Here is a 23771-nt window from a genome sequence, read left to right as displayed (position 1 = left end):
TTGGGTCCTAGAGCACACGTGCCAATAGTAGCACGCAGAGGGATAATCGCTGGCACGAGAGCAATAGTGAAAACTGCGTACTGATGTAAATTTTGAGGTAATAACTTATACTAATAGACTAATAGTCACACAGCCTTTTAGGAGCTGAAAATGGTGAAAAGTGTGAAAATTAACTTGCGCTAGTCTACGGATGCACGCGTGAACGATGCACAAACCAAGCACTTCTGATCAAAGCTTCAGCAGTCTAACAGCGCTAGTCAATGTCATAATGACTGAGATGGCCAATCAAATCAAAGTAGGAGGGGCTTATGGCTCACAGAAGAAGAGTGCCAATCGTCAGTGTAACGTTAAAGAGAGCGAGGTAGGATGAAGCTGCAAATCATTTAATATTAGTCAACTTTTAACAATACGTTTTATGATAGAAATGTTAAATGACCTACAGCTATATCCAGTGATGCAAACTACACTATTTTTTTATATACACTTGTCTTTTTTGGGTTATAATGAAACCACCCACAGAACCTCATAGCTAGTCCCTTATAAACACCTTCAACACTGCCATGTTTGTGCAGTTTTCATGTGCCACCACTCCAACGAGTTAAACACTCCAGTTGTAGTTTCAATTCATTTTTGTTTCCTAGCCTGACTCACTCCTTTTCCTGAGACTAGAAAATTATTTATAGTTTGCAAAGCTGATTCTAAACACTTAAGGAATTAGAGGGGAAGTTTATTGTGGGCTACTGGTCTGGACAGGTCTGAATGTCTATGCAATGGAACAGAGTTGTAGGCAGCTTTAACTGTTGGCGTTAGATTCTTTGGCACAGCTGTCAAGACAGATTTTCCGAAAGTGCACAAAAGGGGTTTGTGGTTTCAACTTAAAAATGCGCTTGACAGGGCAGAAATGATCTAGTGAATGTAGGATTACACAGAAGGCCTGGGAGAGCCGCCCAACATTCAGACAGGACAGACAAACACAATGAACAAATACGGACAGGGGTCACGCTTTTGAGAACAGTTGACATGGACGGCTTGGTTAAAAATGTCTCATAAACTGCTGGGTGGTCAACAAAAGACGCCTGTTCTGGGCTGCATTGTGTTCGTACCATTAGTGCACTGCTCAGTCTTCTGAAAGAAAGAAATGCAAGCTGACAAGATGATGGAAGCACACACCTTCTTGGGCTATATACAAATAACCAATTGTAGCATCAACTACACAAAAGCAGAAAATAAATTCCATGCCCTCACAGAGTTCTGGTAAACAAACCATTTGTTTATGGTGTTGATCTAAATGTAAAGCACCCCCCTACCACCCCCATGCACCAGCACACAGTTTTCCGAAAGCTCTATGCCATCAAGTATGCGGACCACGTGTATGCAAGTAGTATTGTGTTATTACAGGGACCAACACATTTTATGGTCCATCAGTCATAAGGAAAGCATAGAATAAGATTTGAGCAGTGCAGTGCTTGGGGCAAAGTCACATCTTTTGCAATGACTGCATACACTGGCTTGGGAGTATTGATGTGGCGCTGTCTGATATACCAGAGAAGATCCGCTGAGCACCAGAGGACAAATCTGTTTGCATGCATTTGCAATGCATTTTGAAGGATGCCATGTGCTTTGAAGGAACAGCCTCTCACCTTTACTGTGCTCCTGGAATTCTTTGCTTTGATGGGCACCCGGATTTGGAACACCCTGCCCACAACCGCTGAAGAGTCTGGGAAGCCACTGGGCTGAGACACCGCTGTGACCGCTGCTTCCGCCTCACTTATGTCCGACAGCACTGCCGAATGCATAGACGCCTCCAGCTGACTTGCATCGCCTAGAACTTCCATTGGGTTCTGATCCCAGGAAGCCCACACTTCCATTTCTGTCAGCACCATTGTGATCAGCAGCACCAGAAGAGTCCTGTCCCTCTGCCCCAGCATGGGGTGTCCCCCATCCCGGAACTCTCTCAGTTTATTGCGCATGCCTGCTTTTATATTCTCTTGCTCGCACAAAAGAGGACGTCCAGTTGAGGGGGCAGCATGCACCCCACTGAGTCCAAAAGAACTGATCCTCTTTCCAAAGCTCAATCCTTTTTTTCTTGTTCTTGATGCCAGCCCCTTTCCTCTCCTTTTGTGAAATTGCCCTCAGTAGTTCTGAAATCCCATAGTTAAGGGGCTGCCTCTGAGACCTACATTGAGAAAGAGAAAGAGAGGAATTAACAAATATTTCAATAGCAACACTGACATGTCTGACCAATCCATCTTCAGAGTGATGCGTCATGTTGATGCAATAAACATCTTGAAATGGAGGAAAAAACTATTAGTGTAAGTAGGGCTGGGCAATTTTCACGATTTTATTGATTAATTGGAGTTTGTTTTGCCACAATTTTATTTTTTAGAAATCAAGGAATCGTGATTTTGAATAGAAATATTACCAAATGTTAGAATTAGACACTTTGACAATATGCCGGTGACAACAGTCAAGACAAATGAATGATCCAACCGCGTGTCGGTGCACGTGATTAACCACTCGCGAGAGACGCGCTTCTGTGAAGGACCATACATTTAACGCTAGGAGTCATTCACACAGAATGCGTTTTTGTGCTGACAAAGATGCAATGCGGGCAGTGGAATAGGTAAAACATGCAGTGAACTTCTGTTAACTTGAATTACCTTGACTTTTGAGAATTTCTAAAATAATTTCTCGTATTATTTCTGAACACATAATAAGACATGTCTGTACAATATGTAGTTGTAGTTTTTGCGTATTTTCTGAAAAGATCTTTATAATTTCTAGAGTGTAAATGAAATAAAGTAACTTGAATCATGTTGGAGTTACAAGTTGACTAAAAAAAAAACTGTAAAAAAATTTAATAAATAAAAATTTAGAATCGTTCAAACATTCTGGAAAATTCGAGATTTACATTTTTTGCAAAATCACTCGGCCCTAGGTATAAGCTACGTATTTGTTCAGGTCTACCCAACCATTTACAGGTTCAGAGATTCGGAAGTGTTTATAAAGTGGGTGTTTATATAAGACATTGTTGCATTCAAAAACATAAGATGCATTATCAAATATATTTATGTAGCTACTAATAGTTTTTAGATATTAACAACGTAATGCTCACAACACAAAAAAATGTGTTGGGATGCAAAAAAAAATTAAGCACAAGCGACAAACTTGTTGGCCTTACTAGGAATGACAATTACATTATTCAATTAGGTCATGATCCATTTTAAATGCTAACCAAGGAATCAAATAAGTGATGTATCATTACGGGGCCGTAAATCACTTTAGGTTAATGGTATAAGCCAGATCTTCGATCTCTGCCAGCGCTGATGTTTCGCACTGCTTGCTTACCCACACATACACAGGTGGATCAAGACTAATCTGATTATCATTCACAGCTTTCTCTCCCTTTTCTCCTCTCACACTGTGCCTTTCATTCCCTCTCTGCCTCATTCGTCACCGAACATGTCCCTGAAAAAACACCCTGCACTGGAAGAGTAACTAGCTCCATGAGTGTTGAAAGAAATGGACAGAGACAGGGGGTCAGACCATAGCGACCGACTGGTTAAAACACTTCAGAGGAATGCACACCATCTGAATTGTCTCTTGGGGGGAGAGCTCTACACTCTAGAGGTTTGTTATTCATGCAGGTCTTTCATTCAGAGAGGAAGACGAAAAAGCCTGCGGTGAAAAGAGGGATGGGTTTAGTGCAGGGTGGGATGCAGATTGTATGCATTTGAAGAGGGAGCTGCTCCGTACAATGCAGCTGATTTCCCCTGAGAACTGCTCTCGAGTCCTCGTGGTCATCCTATGAATGAGTGAAGCGGATACAAGATATATACAGTCTCTCACGCTCCCTGTGTTCAGTGGGGGTTCGAGAGGAGCTTCTTCTGAAGACTCCCAAACAACAACAACACTGTATGTCCAATACACCCTGCTATCCCTCGGAGATTCATTCTGAAAGCCAGCGGGGAAGATACTCCTATCACAAAGTCCAAACATTCAACAATCATTTTCAAAGTCAGGTTTATTTTGAGGTCTCACCCAGACCCAGACAAAACACTGTCTGAATGTTTAGGTTATCATTTGGTGTCTATCTAAGACATATGGAGGGTGGAAAAAAACAAATATTATCGAGAGCAATAATATTGTGATACTCTGATAGAACAGAAGGTGTGTTTACACGTTATGAGTAGGAATTTCAGAGAATGTTTAACAAAACATTAGATTTTTCTCAACTGTGCGCAAGCCAAGGATCATCAACAGCCGACAAACTGCTGGGAAGCTTCCTTCATAGATTTTCAAATAAACATCTGATTTGTTCAGTTCGATAAGCTATTCATTTCAAGTCACCACTGACTGAATCATTGGGATTTAGTATCCGACTCTAATCAGGGCTGGCTCTAAAGGTTTGAGATGTCTGGAAAGAATCACCGCAGTCCAGAGTTTCTGACTTGTTAGTTTCAAATAGGAACTTTTATTTTGCAAGTAGAGACTTAAAACAACTCCTGATGCACCTCACAGGCCAACAAATAAATCTGCCAAAAATGTGTTATTCAGATTTTTGCAAGGAGTGAATAGAGCCCCATTTTTCAATTTCCACATACCAAAAAAAAGCGTTTGTTTACAATTTTTTTTTTTAAATAAAGCCCTACATTTTGGTCTTGTTAGACAGTTAGAAAAGTCGTGCAAGTACAAACAGGATGTTAACATATTTTTATGCTCATATAAAAAGATTAGAGAACTGGTTGTTCATGACTATGTTACTATTTAGACACCTGCACCCACGGCTTCCTTCAGTGAGGCTTGATCACAAAAGCACTCACTCTTTACACATTCCACACCTCAGACAACATTATCATGTGGATTTGTAATACCAGCCAAACACGTGCTTTAAACACCGCCAGTCCTCCGGTTTTAAACTCGCCAAGTCAATCTTATGTGACATGAACAGTAGACTAAAGATCAGAACTCCACCTCTTGCTGAAAACCTGGTCACTTTTTTCTGTTTTCTTTTTTCAGGCAGAATGCCTGAAGTCTTTTCGCATATCATTGACGCTGACAGGTATGGCTGGAGGTACAGTCAGTAGCATGAGCCTCTTCAGCTTTCAGCACTACAGTCCCACCATTGAGCATTCACAAAGAGCCTGATGGAATTGGCAGGTACATGAAAGAACTTAAACCTCATCTCCGGTTATGGATAAAGACGGCCTTTCAGCTCTCAGGAATGGCGGGCTGCTCTCAAAAAGGTGGAAAAAGGTGCCTATCACAGCATTCCTACCTTGATCAGCCCGGCACAAGAAGCACCATTGGCCGCAAGAACCCTACGGCTAGTCTCACCGGCAGTAGATTTGGTCCCTTTCAGCAGTCAAACGTGCCCCAAGAAGTCTTTGAAATGGACCTTTCTGCTCTAAAGACAAAATGGAAATAATTTCATGCATGAAAAAAAAAAAAAAAAAAGTAATCCGAAGGCCAGTCTCTACACGCCAGCACCACTACAGAGGGTCATTGTGTTGGAGGCCTGAAACAGTCCACTAAATGCTCTGGGAGATTAGGATTTGACAGGGATGTATGTAGGGTGGGGGATGATGGTGAGCAGTAATAGGTTTGCGGACAACAGAGCAGTTGGCAAAGGGGGAAAAGCGCCCTTTGCCCTGGTACCATGGTGACACCCCTTGTCCATCACCCCGGGGACCATGCCATTGGACAAGTTTATAAAAGGGATTGAGTCACACATTCCAGCTGGAGCAAGTCACTGATGTTTAAATCACAGACTCTAACTTTGAGGAAAAAAAAAAGAGCCAAGGTGGATAACTCTCATAGTTGATGATTCTTAGAACAAATAGTTCAGACATCTGTAACTGGAAGAACTAGTCCTGTACACGTACCTTTCCAACCCTCAGAGCAAATACAGAATTCACTGCTGATGCCATAAAAAACACATTTACCAAAGCTCACAGCTGAAATATAAATGTGCCGTGAGAGAGATCTGAAGAATATGATATAAATAAACATCAGCCACTGAAAACTCCGTAATCCAATGTACGCAAGGTGATGTCAAGTTTATTTTTCAGGATTTTGAAACTAGAGCCTGGCAAAATACAAAACTCAAGCAATCTTCTGCCATTAAAATGCTTCAAGCTGAGAACTAAGAATATGACCAAAGGCAAGGTGATCTCAAATAGGATTTTTATACGAGCTAAACAAACTTGATTTTTTTTAAACAAGCAGGGAGAGTAAGTAATGTTGCCAGTTTCTCGTTTGGGCAAAAACACAGTTAGGCAGAATTATAGAAAGGAACTAGGGCTGGGCTGTATCATGGTATAGATCACGGAAATATCCTTAATGTAGCTATTATCAACATCTTTTTGCCGCTTGTGTACGGTTAACTTTTACACATGAAAATCACACTCAATGTGGATGCGCAAGCATTTGCCATTGTAATGAACAAGCTGCTTGTTAAATCAAATGTAAAATGACTAAATATTGAAAATGCAACAGCACATTTTATTTTTCAAACTTCAAACGATCAGACACTGATCGGAACCAGCTGATAACAACAACATCCTTTAATTGGATACGTCTCTCACCTTGACGCTCAAATCAACCGATCACATTTTAATAATGCAGAAGACGTGCACACGCAGGGAGACGAATATAAACGGTGTGTCAGTCTTCACTGGGCTGGAGTCAAATAATAATAAAAAAGGTGCGTATAATTTAAATGACTTTGTCAGCACTCACAGTAGCTGATCTTCAGTTTGCATGCTGCTGCTCTCCTTCTAGTCACTACTGAACTCTTCCCTCTCTCGATTAAAGCTCAAGGTGAATGGTTACCAGTTATAAAAAGTAAGAGGACAGCAAAAAAGTTCCTTAAAAACATAGTATAAGCAGATACCACGGAACCATTCTAAACAATACAACTAGTATTGATATTATCCTGCAAAATTAGAAATAAAATATAATTTATTATGAATAGAATATTTTGATAAAATATTTTGATAATATAAACTAGGCCTAACTGAAGTAAAATAACAACATGACATGAGAATTCAAAATAATTTCAGTTAATCTAAAAGTCGAATAAAAAGAATAAACAAGGTGAAGTACTTTTCGTTTCTAAAGTGTTTGAGTTCATTTGTTATATGAAGCCCTGTCTGTCAATTTTCTGAATTACCACATATATCGTGAAATGTATTGCTACCATGAAATAAAATTAGTCATACCGTGAAACAGAATTTTGGTCATAACGCCCACCACAGAATGAAAGGAGCAGAACTTAAGGGGAAAGGTGTACACCAAACACCCTCTTGTTATTTAAGTTATCAACTTCTGATTTGAGTAGGAAGTACTCATGAATTATCAAACAGAGAGATATGCCAAATTTCATTAGGAGCCATCGGCAACAGCTCGCTTAGGTCAATTCATACTTCATGTCTGTATTTTCCTCACTGGTGTTGGCAAGCCATTTGATGCCATGGCTTTAAATAGCTACCGACCGAAAGTACTGACCAAACAGTAAAACCCTGCGATGCGCTCACGGTCATAGTATGAGTTCAAGAGTCCCCTTAGTGGTAGTCTGAAGTCCTTTCCATTACAGTGAGGTATGTACCCTCAGCAGGGTCAGAGGTTATAACCACACTCCTCGTTTGGTGAGTGAGTAACGGAGAGCGGGCCTCTCTCCGAAGAGACTGACTGCGGTTGATTAATGACTCCAATACGGTGCATTCAATAGCCAACTGTATGCGTGAGCAGTCAGCCTGGATGCCCGCAGCCCCTGGAAACCCTCCAGGAGCCAATCAGAACGCTCTCTTTTGCCTAAGCCCCAGTCAGCTCAAAGCTGACCTTCTCCACTTCGCACTGTACTCCTTCCCCACCCTGATCTGACATAGCTGAGCCTTCTATTAATGGCAACTGCAGGGCATGAGCAGAAGAAGATAGAGGCTGGCTAAAGGAGTCATTCACGTCTGCAAAACCAAGCTGGTCCTGGCAACAGGATGTAAGTCGCCAATGCAGCCCAGAGTCTGCCGAGTTTGAGCAAAGACAGTGATAAATATAAATAGAAAGAATTCATCCTCTTATTTTATAGAGTTTGAAATGATTAAAGAAATGTTTCCATTCAAAACCGCAGTCAAGGTTCTCACACCTTTAAATAAGTAATTTATGACTTCAGCTATTACTGGAGAATGTTTAAAATATTTTATAGGGATTTGCAAATATATATATATATATATATATATATATATATATATATATATATATATATATATATATATATATATATGCTGATAGATATTATATGTGTTATTTTAAAGCTCAGTATAACTATTTACAAACTATTTATAAACATGTCGCACTGGACTATAAGTCACATTTATTTTGAACCAAGAGAAAACATTACCGTCTACAGCCGCGAGAGGGCGCTCTATGTTCTCAGGGAGAAGCTACAATGGTAATATTTTCTATTGGTTCATGTCAAATTAATTTTGATAAATAAGTCGCACCTTACTATAAGTCGCAGGACCAGCCAAACTATGAAAAAAGTGCGACTTATAGTCCAGAAAATACGGTACTTTATTCTGCATGCTAAAGGGTTTTTCCATTGTTTTAATTTTAGTATAACAACAATAACACGTGTGTGTGCATGCGTATGTACGTATGTATATGTATGTATTTTAATTGTAGTTTTAGTATAACAACAATAACATGTATGTTATATATATATATATATATATATATATATATATATATATATATATATATATATATATATATATATATATATATATACACACATACACACAGTACAGACCAAAAGTTTGGACACACCTTCTCATTCCAAGAGTTTTCTTTATTTTCATGACTATGAAAATTGTAGAGTCACACTGAAGGCATCAAAACTATGAATGAACACATGTGGAATTATATATGGAATTATATACATAAAAAAGTGTGAAACAACTGAAAATGTCATATTCTAGGTTCTTCAAAGTAGCCACCTTTTGCTTTGATTACTGCTTTGCACACTCTTGGCATTCTCTTGATGAGCTTCAAGAGGTAGTCACCTGAAATGGTCTTCCAATAGTCTTGAAGGAGTTCCCCGAGAGATGCTTAGCACTTGTTGGCCCTTTTGCCTTCTGTCTGCGGTCCAGCTCACCCCTAAACCATCTCGATTGGGTTCAGGTCCGGTGACTGTGGAGGCCAGGTCATCTGGCGCAGCACCCCATCACTCTCCTTCTTGGTCAAATAGCCCTTGATGCCTTCAGTGTGACTCTACAATTTTCATAGTCATGAAAATAAAGAAAACTCTTTGAATGAGAAGGTGTGTCCAAAAGATTTGATTTGATTCACATTAAATTAATGCATCCTTTTATTTTTGCTTGGACAAAATGGTGCATGTTTCTTTGTGGAACTGAAATATAACACTATATACACATGCAACATGAGCAGGTTTTAATCTAATTTAGGCTGTATAATTTCAAGATTTGAAGCAAAAACAAAATGGTTTATGGAACGATACATAAATTATCTGTTTGAAAGAAACAGCAGACGAGCTGAAATGTGACCCGGATTCATTCTTTGCCAGCAGGTGGCGCTTAAACAGTTTCCTTGGTTTCCCCTGTAAACAAAGCAGCGTTGCACTTATGAACTTTAATATGCATTATAAAGAGGCAAGATGAAGAGAAAAAAAATACCATCTAAACTTTTCTAAAGAGAGTTCCCCTCAGACAAATTCATATAAACTACTACCTCTAATTGAATAGCAATTTGTTTAGCATCTCAACCGATTTGAATCTTCACATATTTGAATCGATTTTCAACCGGCTCACGGTTAATCGTTACATCCCTACCTGAAGGGTTTGGAGCATGTCTGCTAACCGTTACACCACGGCATTCACAATAAAACATTTTTTACTGTTGAAGAAGTTTCTTTCCTAAGAAAACATCAAATAAAGGGGCTTACACAGAAGAAGAATGTAAAATATGTAAATCAAAGTTGTGGAAAGACAGCAGTATGGAATCACACTGAAATTGCTGCTCTAAAATTCCCATCAGACAATGGTTGTTTACGTCAAAGCACATTGCATAGAAGAAAAACGCAATATGACATACTGCAACTAGAAGTAGTGATTTTTTACTATGTCCTTGTGACTTACTATCCCCTGAAATTTAATTTGTTCTCTGAGGCAGAGTGAACTCTAGTGTGCAGGCACGCCAAGAACAGTGACTGTGTTATGTTCCTTAACAATTCAATTCATGAGAGAATCTGGGTGAGCCATTGTGGTCAACAACAGGAAAGAATGGTATGGGGTAAATCCATATTAAAATAAAACATACTAAAAGCCACCAGGAGCCCTACTGCAGCTGGGGGTGGACTATCACACCCAGGTTCCTTTCTAAAAGAAAGTGCCCTTTCAAACACACAAATCCAAACATGCTTGTAGAACAAACATGAACCCGAAGGACCCGTCAGTATCTTGATACTTGAGAACGGGGTGTGGAAGACATATTGACCCCACATGCATGCCTACCACAATGGGAGTCTTTAGTCCCTCTGGCTTATTACCGTGACTCCATTTAGAGTTTCAACGCCCACCTGTAGGCCACTGCAAAAAAAAAAAAAAAAAACAGGCTCTTAAATGGATTATGTCGCAATTATGTACTCCCCTGCTTTCCCTTATCGCGTTAATAAGCAATGAATGCATTAGAAGCATTGAAAACAAAGCTATAGGATAATAGCGGCATGCAGGAATGACGTAATTTGATTTTTCTGCTCATATCTTGCATGGAAAGAAGCGTTTGAAGTCTCTGTGCTTTAAGCTATGAAAAAAAGGCAGGGTAGCAGTGCTGTACACCTCTCTAATGCGTTTTTAATTTGACGACTAGCTAAAATGAATCGTGAGAAACCATTTAGGGAATTGCACCGCTTTCCCAAACGAGAAGCAACGCATGTTCACTTTGATTAAAATTCGGTACAGTAAGGCGTCAGCTCTTTTTCTCAAATGGCAGTACGGCTTGTGAAGAGTCTGACTGTGCTCCGTTTTAGAGCTTACTTGGTCGCCTGTAATTATGGGACAGCAACAAAATGATTACGAGATTACAAAAAAAGGGTCATACTCGTTAAATCCTCCGTTTTCCGTAGGTAGTAGGATAATGCTTCTCAGCATAAAGCACTACTTACAAACTTTGTTTCAAAGTCCAAAACACCTTGCCTGGTTTAAGTCATTATAAATAAATGAGAAAAAGACAAATCACTGCACTTCAAGATGCAATTTCCTCAAGATGAACAGTGATAGCCTACATCCAGGCTACAGAGTGCAATCTTAGAAGTTAAATAGTAAGTCAGATTGATTGATTATATTACCGAAAATGATTGTCCTCAACTGATCCAGGCAGTCATTTTGGAACAGAACTTCACACTATCTTTAAATCTTCTCAAACTCTGCTTAAAACCTCCAATGTGACTGGGACAAGATGCAACTTGAAATCTTTCCTCAAATAAAAATCACATAGGGCAAGAGGGGCCTCTGTAGGAACACCTTTGTAATCATGTCTGATGAGCTTTGCTCAACTTTGTTCACCTAAAATGACCATCTTGAGAGAATTACCACTCTTCTCAAAAAGAAGTAAACAAACCATAGAGGACCTTTGGGATCTACAAGGGCTTCTTCTCTGGCAGGTGCTTTTTAAGGACAGATCAGACTCTTGTTAAAGACCACCAGCAAAAACCACAATCTTGGAGAAGATAAACAATTGAGGCCAATTGGTAGAGGATACCAGTGACAGCTGGGAACCCTCAGGCTCTTAACGTGTACCAGGACACCATCCTGACCCAAAAAGACTTCAGAGATACACCCCAACTGCTAAAAGGGCAGCCCACCAATTCCTGGCAAAATTTGTGATTGCAGGGATTGATTTCATATCCCCCTCTTGGGAAAATACAATGGTAATATACAATGACAACCAGTTGAAAAGTCAACACGAAACAGTGTTTGCAAAACAATTCACTAATTTTCTTCAGTAATGGCACCTTCAAATTAAAAATTTCTATAAGGCAAAAAAAAAACTAATTAGGTACAGTGGGCCTTGGTTTTATTAGGTTTGCACACATTTTTGGAAACATTCCAGGATTTTCTGGAAACTTTTGGATTTTTTTTTAAAGTTTCTGGAATTTTCCAACCCTTTGCAACCCTAGATTTGATTGGATTATTAGAACAGCTTTTGTTGTTATTATATATCATTAAACATCAATAAATACCAAATATTTTACATGAATTGTGGAGGACTAATAAGTTCCTAAAATGCAGTCGAGAACTGTTGGTTGAAAATTAAATTTGCTTTGTTGACGTCTTCCAACTTTTTTTTTAGTGGAAGGAAAGATTACAAACTGTTCTTGCTCCTTCACAGATAGGTGCGCTAATGAATCTTTCTCAGTAAAACCAGTTAAGTGTATTATGAAATTTAAAAGGGTCAATTTTTTATTTAATGCTGACTGTAAGGCAAGCTGATAAGCAGGTTCCCACAGAGTTTGCAGAGACGTATTACATTCTGGGAAAGTTTGGGAATTCTGATATATACAGTGCCTCTACACACAGCATCCCGTCTTTGTCCACCCAAACAAAATTATTGTTAGTAAAAATCTTCACTTTTTTTAAAAATCACAGAGAAGGCTGAAAACAACAAACACGCATACAGATATACTTTCCACAAGGTCAAATAAAAAAGGCACAAGGCACCAGAAAAACCTTATCAGCAAGACAACATAAAGATAAAACCTCTTTGTGAATGATGAGCCACAAGGTAGGAGAACCAACTCGCCTGCCCTAATGATTCGGAAATGGAGGTGATGCACTAAACTGACCAAAAAGAATGATTAAATTAGATACACAATAAAACCCAGTTCAAGGACATAAGAAATTGAATACATCTCTTATTTCTGGCAGAAGCAAACCCAAAGCGCGCACACATCCTGTCCTATGTATTTATCAGCATTGGAAATCTCATTCAGGTTTCAGAATAGCATGGCTGAAACTGTAAGATGGCCAGATGGCCTTCCTTCACACACACAGGCCTTAACATTGCTTGGCAGCAAAGGGAGGGAGTGAATCTGCAATATCTGTGAATGAGCTGCAAGATCTTGAGGTGCTGGGCTGAAGCAGTGCAATGCTGGGCCTGTCACATTCGGCACATAGATACAGATGGCCGAAGAAGGCATGAGGGATGGCTGGAGTTTGCTAATGTGCGAAAATGAAGGACAACCTGCAAGGGGCCAACAATGGCATTCGGCTCCTACAACAATCAGCATTTCTGTTCTCTTTTGTGTCTATAAACCCACTGCACAAGAGCCTGTTTAACCACACAACTGAAGCATGCATGTTTTTCTTGCATAAGACGCAACCAAAGAAGAGCTCTTCAAAGATCAATGTTTGTTCAGAACAAACGACAGAACAGTGACATGAGAGGAACGCGTTTTCACTTGCTGCAAAGAACTGATCAAAGCCACTGTTTTTCCACACCGTAAACAAGAATCAATGTGGCGAGAACGGTAGGTACTAGTGTCCTTAACCCAAAACGGGGAGCAACAGATGGTCTGAGAGACATAACCACTGACTTGTTTAACAGAAACACAACTGCTGAGTCGGTCCTAGATCAATGGTCTGTGTCAATAAACACCACACAGTAGACATCAACAATCCAACTGGGCATTTAACGTAATTTAACGTTAATGGGTTTGGGTGAAACAATAACACAACCTCTCAAGGATATCTTCGGTTTGTTATGAAACCAGGATGGCTCGAACTGTACCCTGCAGACACGGATACAAAACAGTGCAAATCACTGATAACACTGTGCCAAGATTTCTGTGATACTTCCAAAGACTACACCAATCGAAGATTTCATGGCATTTTGTTCAGGAAAACATTTCCTGAAATATAAGCCACATAAATCAAAGACACTGATATATATATATATATATAAATAAACCAAATAAAAATGTTTGGGATGTCAACCCCGGGTGATCATATTCTTCTTGTAGTATGCTTAAAAGACAGCATCAATTTCAACCTGAAACAGGCAAAAAATTAGGAGAAAATAACTAATCCACTGTTCCAAAATAATTTTATTCTTCATAGTGATAGCAGCAGAGCACCACTACACTACAAAGCCGGAATTATTATTATTATTTTCTCACAATTTCAGTCTCCGGAGTGATTTAGATTTTTATAAGCTTTATGCCTAAATTTTAATCTTAATTTAACATTAAAATGAGAATCTTCTGTTGGCAAGCACTAAAAATAAATAAATAAAATACTGCGAGTCCTGAGGATTTAATGTTTTGTTGAATTGAGCCAATTTAAAAATGTCACCAAGCAAATGTTATCGGACTAAAACAGGATTTCTCGTATAGAATTTGTGAAAATGACTTCTGATTCAGTTTGAATTCAGTAAAAATAAATCCGTAATGTATACCATTGTTTTCCAGCAAAATCATTTTTAGGAACTAGGGCTGCACAATTAATCAAATATCTAATCTTATGGATGCCACAATAATGTAATCGTTCAAAGCGGCAATTGACCCTTCCAAGTGAACTTATGTTATTTTGCATGCTTAAGATGCAGGTTTTTTTCGTTCTACATGTTATCTTAAAGATTTTTCCCATTATTTTAATTTTAGTATAACATTATAATACCATTCACATTTTAAATTTTATTATAATTTAAAGAAGAAACCAATCTGATGTATAGTTGACATTTGTTTTTCAGTTAGCATGCTTTCAGCTTGTTTATTTTCAAATAAAAATATGGCATGCTGTTTCATTAGACAATGATATAAACATCATTCAATGTAAATTGTGATAATCATAATTTATAATTGCGATTACAATTTCAAGGGAATAATCAACAATGATTTGTCATAATCGTGCAGCCCTACTAGGAAGTGAACATGAAATCCTATTTTTTTTTTTGCAAGGATTTTATAATTATTATTCATGCAGCTTTAATAACCTAATATTAATTGAGAGCCTATATGGAATAGCCTATTTGTCTTTAGAAAAATAAATGCGTTACACTGCAGAACCATTTAAAATGAACTAGTGGAAAAAAGGGAAAATTTGATGACAGGACATTTTGTTGTATATTCAAATATATATTTTTAAACCTAAAATACTTAATCTCAATGATGAACAAAAATAATAATAATAATAATAATAATAAAAAATTCTAATAAATTATTACAATCTACCATTATATGAATTTATAGATTTACTTTAATAAAGAAAACTTGTATCACAAATCATGTATACTTATTTATATCTTTATTTTCCCTCCAGTCATGTCTGAAAGTAGCTTGAAATAAAATTGCCAATTTTAATATGAAATGTTGGCAGGGTAAGAAAAAAAAATCTTTAATGTTGAACCCTGTACCCAAAGGAAGAATTCAAAAGGCTTAATTAAAACTACAACCAACATAAGTGATTTGTTGGTGGAAAAACTCAACATGACTGATGTTCGGAAATATCAAAACCTTGAACTAGATCTTTGACTTACTAATGAATAAAAATCAATGACGTGTATGAGAAAAAAAAATCTATATCTATTTTATTGGGTTAAAGAACATTGTTATTTCTGTCCCATCCTTCTTTCCAGGCTCTTTCCTTGCCTACATTTATTTGTCGTTCCAACCACCCACTTCCTGTATTTAATTCATAAACAAGATAATACTCTCAAAGCAATACAGTCTTTCTCCTTGCGGACATGCATTCCTAAAGCAACCTTACCTTGCCAAGGTAACTACCTTCCCACACACTCAAAAATCTGAACAATGCGGAAACACCCTTTCCAACTGCAGGCTCTCTATGAAGACAAAATGGATGCTACTGGGATTGAAATCTGTTGGGGTTTATTTACACAATATGAGGGAGCACGAACATTCACCGGGGTTTTAGTTTAAACAATGGGCCTCATTTACGAAATTAACGTAAACAGAAAATTGGGTGTACGGTCGTTTCAATGCAAAACTTGGATTTTATCAATATGGATGTGAATGGTGGCTACGATCAAATCTCACGTCTGGTCTCAGCTCATGTACGCATGTTTTTGAGTTACCTGAACATAGTAAATATGCTGGAGAATTGTAGAATGACAGCATTTTGTTTCACTTTATTTTCCTGATCGTCAAACGAAGCTCATTAGTCGATAGTTAACCAGTAAGATTAGAATGTGTTTGTTTGTTTTTTTGTTTTATACGGGGCTTTAGCTTTATGTGAAAGCGTAAACGAAACCATGAGGATTCAATTGTCGCATCATGCACAAGCAGCGCTTCTGTGAAAAGGAGAAAAAACAAAAATAAGTATATAAAAAGGAATAAAATAAATAGTATTATAGCCTATAATATATTTTGTGTAATCCTATTAATAGATAGAATAATAAAATAAAAAAACAGTATAGGCTAGGCTTGTTTTTGTGACACTCTGAATGCATTTTCTTTATATCTTTTTTTATTTAATCAAATCTTATCTCACAGGCGCTTCACGCACACACAAACAACATTAGTTCTAGCGGTGCCTGACATTTCAGCCATTCATCATCAAACTAAAATGCAGTCAACCAAACAAAACTTACACGGTTTATTTTAAAAGGTCAGCTGTAAAATCAGCGTGAAGCACCCAAACAAATATTTTGGCACATGTGGAGGATTTTATCAGGATATTAGAGCATGAGTGAAGTATAAAGCCATGTTTAGGCTACATAATGAATAATAGCTAAGCAAACAAATATGCCAAAAACTGAAACGTTTTGATTAATGTAGTAGGAGACGGGCTTGTGAACCCAATACCGTTTCAGTTTTGCTTGAAATCTGTTTGTGGTTTATAACTGTTATAAACTGTTTATATTTACCAGAATTTTAATATACATATAAATTACATAAATGTAGCCTAATTGTTTGCAATAACAAGGTTAACAGGCGTTTTTGGAGTAAGATCAATTTCTCTTTTGTGAGATTACTTCCTCTTTTTGGCCGGGATTCATTTCTCCATGTCGTAATCTCTATTGGCGAGGCTTCTAAACCTGGGGTGTGATATTTAAATGACGACTGTTTTCTGCCTCCACATTTATCAACATGCGATCATTCATACGATGATATTGGCGGCACACAAATGTTTCATGAACCACACGTTGTAACAGTTTAACAGTTACATTAGTCCCATTAGCTTTCTAAACATGCAATATTTAATCCTGTCACTAGGGGCACTCTAGCCAGTGAGATGCCTGGTAACATAAAAAGGATAAGAGAACAAGTATGAGGTAGGAAGGATGTGTTAACCACATGGCGAAACTTTCTCAACAATGCTTTCTTGTATTTTTGACCCTGATTTGAGGAACCGGAGGTTCTTAAACTCAAGTGTAAGTACCCCTGTTAGTACTTTGTATGTATTTATGATGTTAGTGAATGTTTATATGAGATGGGTAAATATGTTAATGGTGTCACTAAGTTTATTTGATGCAGAGGGTTCAACGTGCAGGCATACAGAGGCAGCTCAATTGTAACTAGGACCTTGATCAAAAAGGGGATTGATTGTCTTCGGTTTGCCAACAACATCTTTGTCATCTATTGTACATTTTACATGCTACAGTTCGTATGGTTCCAGGTAGATGTGTCCTCATCAACAATGCACTTAAGTACTATTTCATCTTGCTCCTACTATCCCTAAGACTGAGTTCGTAGTAGCGAAAGACGCCACTATGATTGTCTGGACTATTCAATGTCTCCATTGCAACTGAATAACTATGCACATTGTAGTATTACTGACTGTATGGTGATTTGTGGTGTAATACACATGGCTCATTGAAAAGTGAACGTCTCTGGTCCCTTAATTTCTATATGTAGCATTGTTAAAAGCGGGTGTTACAACGTGACCTCTGTTGTAAGTTGATTTGTGCGCACGGATCTGAGCTCGTTTAAATGTTAGATTGACAAATGAGGCCCAATGTTAGGGAGAACAGGGTGGTCTCACATAATGAAAAAAAAGTTGGACTCCACAGACACCAGGAAGTGTGAAGACACGCAGTGGTGTTGACTTGTAAGAAATAACACACACACGTTCCTCAGGTTCCAAAGCAGTTCTGCCATCTTTACTAGGCCAGCACTACGAGTTACGAACCAGCTGGAAGGTTAGTCTGTTTGTCAGCGTCAAACACACCTGGTCTAGACCATTTCCCCCATCTCCATGTGTCTCTTTAAAACATACGTTATCAGAGGCTAATATCTCAACACCAGAGCTGGTGTGAAAAGCACGCTCTGGCCAGCGTGATGTTTGCTGCCCAAGTTGTTTAATGATTTAAGAACTGCTGGGTTAGATGAGGCATAACTAATTATTAGTGTTGGCACATATTAGAGCCTAGCATGTGCGCTAGAGCCAACCTCAAATCGTAAGACATAGGGTTAGGTATAATAATGAGCAAAAACAGTGATGGATGTCCTAAACATCCCTAATGAGCCATAAAAATAAGAAAAACTATTTTTAGTGCACAATTATTTGTTTCTGAAATTCATGGGATTTTCAGTAAAATCCACTATGTACGAACCCTTCAAGCGATATCCCACAAAGTTGTGCAGAAATGAGGACACCCCCTCCTCCACACCAGTGCCATTCAAAGAAAATTAAATTGACGGATTTAAGATTCACAAGGAGTGCACGGAGCGCGGCCCGGCACATGCCCTGAATATTAAACTCATATCAGACCTCCTTCTTATTGCCCACACCGATTTCAATTGGCGAAGGAAATGGCATAGCAGAACACAGACTCGGGAATGATACCAAAAGAAATTTACATTTTATGGTGTTGCATTCTTCTAAAATGTATTATAAATGTGGGGGGGGGGGTTAAGAAGATAAAGGAAATGTCTCTGAATGTGTAAAGAAAGAGTAAATGACCTAGACAAAGGACGTATGAATGTTATAACCGCAATCGATAACAAGCGTAAAACCATAGAGGAATTTTCCTGAGTGGGCCGTGCTGAAAGAGTGTCAAGATTGTACAAGGGAGGTAAAGGGTGCTATTTTTGCATGTCATAAAGACAACCCACAGAAAAGGGTGGGATAAGGGTTTCCACTATTGCTGTGGTTCCTTTTAAGACTCCAGGGCCCCCCACAACTTAAAGGTTTTGTGACCTTTCTTGTCATGTAATTTACTGGATACAAATGTATAGTTAGGTAGGTATATATATATATATATATATATATATATATATATATATATATAAATAAAAACACACCCATGGAGTTTTTAAATGATAATAATCTCTGTGATTTATCCAGGTCTAGAAATCAAACTTTTATCATTTCCAAGTTTATGGTTTCCAAGACCATGTGAATCCTGGTTCTTCAAAAGGATTAAAACAGTTGTACGTGGGGTGAATTAAAGCAAGAAATATCTAGATTTTTAGTCTTATTTGAAATCATTTTAAGTCATCTTGAGGCCCTCAGGTTGATAACCACTACCCTATAGGACAATAAGCAGACCTACAGTATATATGATCATAAACCAGTAGCAACACACCTGGCATGCTTAAACTGAGGCCCAGTTTTAGGTTTCAACCTAATTTTGCTTTCCAGTGCAATAAGTAGCTGAAGATGGAAAGAAAACGTTCTGGCCAAATCATAAAAGGTTAATAGATCACCATTTAAACGGAATACTGTAAATCACTAACTCCAAGTAGACGTATTCAAGGCCTAAGGCGTTCACGTGACCAATGGTTTTGTGAACGTGAAGGTGACCAGAGTACAACTGTCACTAGTCCACAACCAAGCTCCCTCTTTCCGCTTTACCAGGCTAATCTGATAACAAACGGTGACTGTTTTCTCCCCGTCTTGGCGTAGACATGTAGGTAGTACTCACTTAAGACAGCTCCAAAATTACCCTCCTAAAGCATTCTCGCAAAGATCACGACAGACACAGTCGCACTTCAGTAAACAGCGGTCAATTTGTGTGGGAGTCAAAGATCAACATAAAGCAGCGGCTCAGTAGGGGTAAACAGAGAGCCTGCCTTCATCCAAAAGGCTGCTGGACACAAATTGGTTCTTGCAAACATTAAACAGGCCCAATGTTTCATTTTCCTCTCAAATCCTTAAACGCGAACCCCAACTGTTATCGATCAGTCAGACACAACATCAGGCATGGTAATATGTAAACGACATCTTTAAAAATCAATATTATTGCATTTGTAAGCAGGTAATTTAAGTGCGAGTTGGCCTTCATCTGCCCAGTTTCTCCCATACAGAGCTGACAACATGTCTGAGTCTCCAGACCATCGCGTTAACATCCTATGCTACATTAAACTTGCGTTTCTACAGCATGCTGAGCTAGTGAATCACGCAGTCTTCCCTGTAAAACAGATCTTCCCTCCCGCTTTCCCTCTGCTGAGATCACAGTCCAGGACGTCTCCATTGAGCTCAAAGAAATCCTCCTGAAAAACACTGTTGAGAGAACATGGCATGTTGAACTCTGACAAAAAGCTGCAACTTTTTAATCGCCGCTTTGTGTTCAAGGTGCAGAGGAAAAGGTCGCAAGGTTGTACTCAAAGCAGTTTTCCCTCCAAAATGTCAAAGTGCAGCTTTGGTCTAAAGGCCTCTGACACCGCAGAAAGTCTTGACCCGAGCTGTGCAACAGTTTTCAGCTACATGAAACAACATGTTGGGTCTTTTTTTTTTTTCTTCCTAACACTTTACTATTTTTGCTGTAACCCTCCAGTCTCTGAAGTGTGAAGCTGTTGCTGATATTGGTTTTGCCAGTTAAAAATGATACTGTTGAACTTCGCCCATTAAGGGTGCATCATTCACACTAGCACTTTTGGTGCACACCAGGGTTTGATTGACGTCAGAGTTCAGTTCGTTTGGATGATGTGAACGCTCTCTGGTGCGCACCCACGAACCGTACCCGAGTCCACTTAAAAAGAGTGGTCTGGGGTTTGGTTCATGTGAACTCCAGTACGGTTCGCTGCTGATGTGAGAGTTTAAGTGAGAGTTTACCCTGTTCATGTTTTTAAACTTTGCCACTTTAAAGTTTCAAACAATATATTATAATATATATATATATATATATATATACACATACATACATACATATATATATATATATATATATTTTTTTTTTTTTTTTTTACAAGATTCATGTGATATAAAATTTTGGACTCTTTCATAAATGTGTATTTCATTTAGTCACCCTCATGTTATTCCAAACCTGTATGTTTCAATGCAAAATTATTATAATTTTTTAACTTACACAAGTCAGTGTGGTCCAGTGTTGTTCTTCAAAATGAGGGTGAGTAGATGATGACGGAATTGTAATTTTTGATAGAACTACAAGGACACTTAACATGAAAATGCTAAATTGAACGCAATCGAAAAAACATCCAAAATGAAAAACATGATGGTTTACTGACGTCAGCAGAAAGATATTAATGTGCACCGCTGAATCATTGACAATAAGACCAAGAACATAAGCAAACAGGGTCATGTTTGATTTCCTGCTGACTTTAAACCGGAGTGAAACAACTGGTCAGTTCTGGCATTATGGCACACTAGGAGATTGCAAACTAAGCTCGGGCCACATGGGTAAAGCAACATGGCAGAACATTAACTCATTAAGCAAACACACGTCTCTTCTGCGGCAATGCATGCTATTGCAAATTATAGACATTCATGGTATTCGACAGAAAATCTATTTGCTCAGTGCCAGTCAGTAACATGGATATTTCTCAGCTTTCTTCCTCTCAGCCCCACACCTATGCTGATGATGCACGTCTTATCACAGTACCGATAGTACGCAGCCTTACATTAGAGCCGTTTCCCGCTGTCTTTAAAGCCCCCTCCCTCAGAACAGAGCCCCAGGGTTATTTACAAGCAGTACTACAGAAATCTAGGTTAGGCAGCAACTGAAGTGTGAACTACAGCACGCTGCAGCTGACAGTGCCTCCAAAGACTGAAGCAGCTTACTGGAAAATAAACAAGAGATCTGCATGAAAAAAATACATGCTTGTGGTAGGAGCAGCCAGCCACCGACTCGGGCTGCAGCGTCATCTCAAATCCAATCACCCTGCAAGATTACGTGTCTGATTACGAAAGCACGGGAGTTATGAGTGGTCCGGTGCATGACTCTACACAAGCTGCACACTGGGAGTTTTCTCCTGGGTGCTCCTTTTCTGCGTGGCCTTGCCTCACGGTCAGCACCATACGGCGTAATCCAAGTTTAAAGCTTTTTTGTGTGTGTGTGGAGAGATTTGAGCAAAGCCCAAATAGGTACTTCACGGAATCGACCATGCAATCATCTACAATAAACTTTCAGGAACCTGCATGCCGGAGGGGGGAGCACCTCATACTCTGTCTATTTTTAAAACCCAACAACGGCGAAGTCACGTGTGCAGGAAATAAATCGATACTGTCACCCTCTGCTAACGTTTTCTCAGCGCTCCTCCAGAAGGACTGCACCGTAAAAGGAGAGTTTTACAAGGTATACACAAGAAATAAATATCTCCGTGGACTGGTTAGCTCAAACAAATTAAGGCATAAATGAACATGCAATTACAGAGCCAAGAGTGTTCTTCTCAGGGGCAAGTGAATCAATAACACTTGACAAGTGCAATAGTACAACAGGCCAGAACATCTTCTGTAAAGTGATCAGCCCGAAGGGTATTGCAACACCTGCAATTGCAATTAAATTAAGGGCAACGGAGGAAAAAATAAAAAATAAAATGGACTTAATTAGTATCCCACCACAGACTCTCAACAGAGATCAAGGTTTGAGGTAGTAACAATATGAAAGTTAAACTTGCAGAAGACTTTGCAAAGTGAAATACAACACAAAAAAAGGGGACAGGAATGAAACTTATACCTGTCCTCTAATTTTATCCCCCTTTACTCACTGGATTTTCCCTTGGGAAGGAATGAGGAGGTTGTGGAAAATAGACTCAACTACATGCCAAGACAGAGATATGGCCTTATTCCAGAACAACTCATTTTTAAACCTCATTCATATGAGACATTCGGTGACTAAACAACCAACCGACTCATCACTGAGAAAATAATGTGTGGGTGTTTTTATGTGTGTGTTTAAAATCTGGGTTTGACAGCCTGAACACGACTAAAAACTGGAGTAGCGTTTATAACGTTCAGATAGCAACAGAATTTCATAATCAACTGGAAATCAGATCGTCTTAATCGTAGTGACCTCTCAATGACGAAGTAACTTACACGTGAAATGTAATTATTTGCTAGCATGTCAAATTGTGTTTATATTAACAACACAAAAGCAAATCAAAACAACTAAGCATAGACATTAAGGCATATTACTATTAAAACATTCATAATTCATACCATGTTTTTATCTTGGAGACTAAGGATGAATTATTTAGACGTTACTCATTTAAAAAGCAGAAGAAAAAAAACTATCTTCAAAGCTTTTAAAAGCAAATAATTGTATCCAATACAATTCTAGATGATCTTTAGATCAAATGTGGAAACATGCTAAGAGTGTCTGATTGATGATTCTGCAGATTATAATCATTGTAAACACGTAAACATCAAACCATGCCACATTATAAACTGGGAACATGGATTTTTCTTCGCAAACCAGTCCAGAATTTCACCAATGCCATGTTTTCGGAGTCAATCTTGCGTTTAGATAAAACCGACTGCTCTTGGAGAGCATTTTCCGGCTCGCTGAGGAGCATGAGATGAAAAAGTCAAATATTGAAGGATGGAAACCAAATG

The 23771-nt window shown here is 38.6% G+C and overlaps 1 protein-coding gene across 2 annotated transcripts in view; it reads right to left on the bottom strand.

Annotated features, from left to right (window-relative positions):
• Positions 1–23771, bottom strand: part of LOC132131122 (dystroglycan 1-like) — a 35928-nt gene that overhangs the window by 8780 nt on the left and 3377 nt on the right. For both annotated transcript variants that reach the window (XM_059543073.1, XM_059543072.1), the window contains exon 2: positions 1641–2176. In XM_059543073.1, coding sequence (XP_059399056.1) covers positions 1641–1970 — 330 coding nt within the window. In that variant the 5' untranslated portion in view covers positions 1971–2176. The remainder of the gene's footprint in view (positions 1–1640; positions 2177–23771) is intronic.

The sequence above is a fragment of the Carassius carassius genome, chromosome 48 (genome assembly GCF_963082965.1).
Source record: "Carassius carassius chromosome 48, fCarCar2.1, whole genome shotgun sequence".
NCBI lineage: Eukaryota > Metazoa > Chordata > Actinopteri > Cypriniformes > Cyprinidae > Carassius > Carassius carassius.
This window is presented reverse-complemented; position numbering and strand designations above follow the sequence as displayed.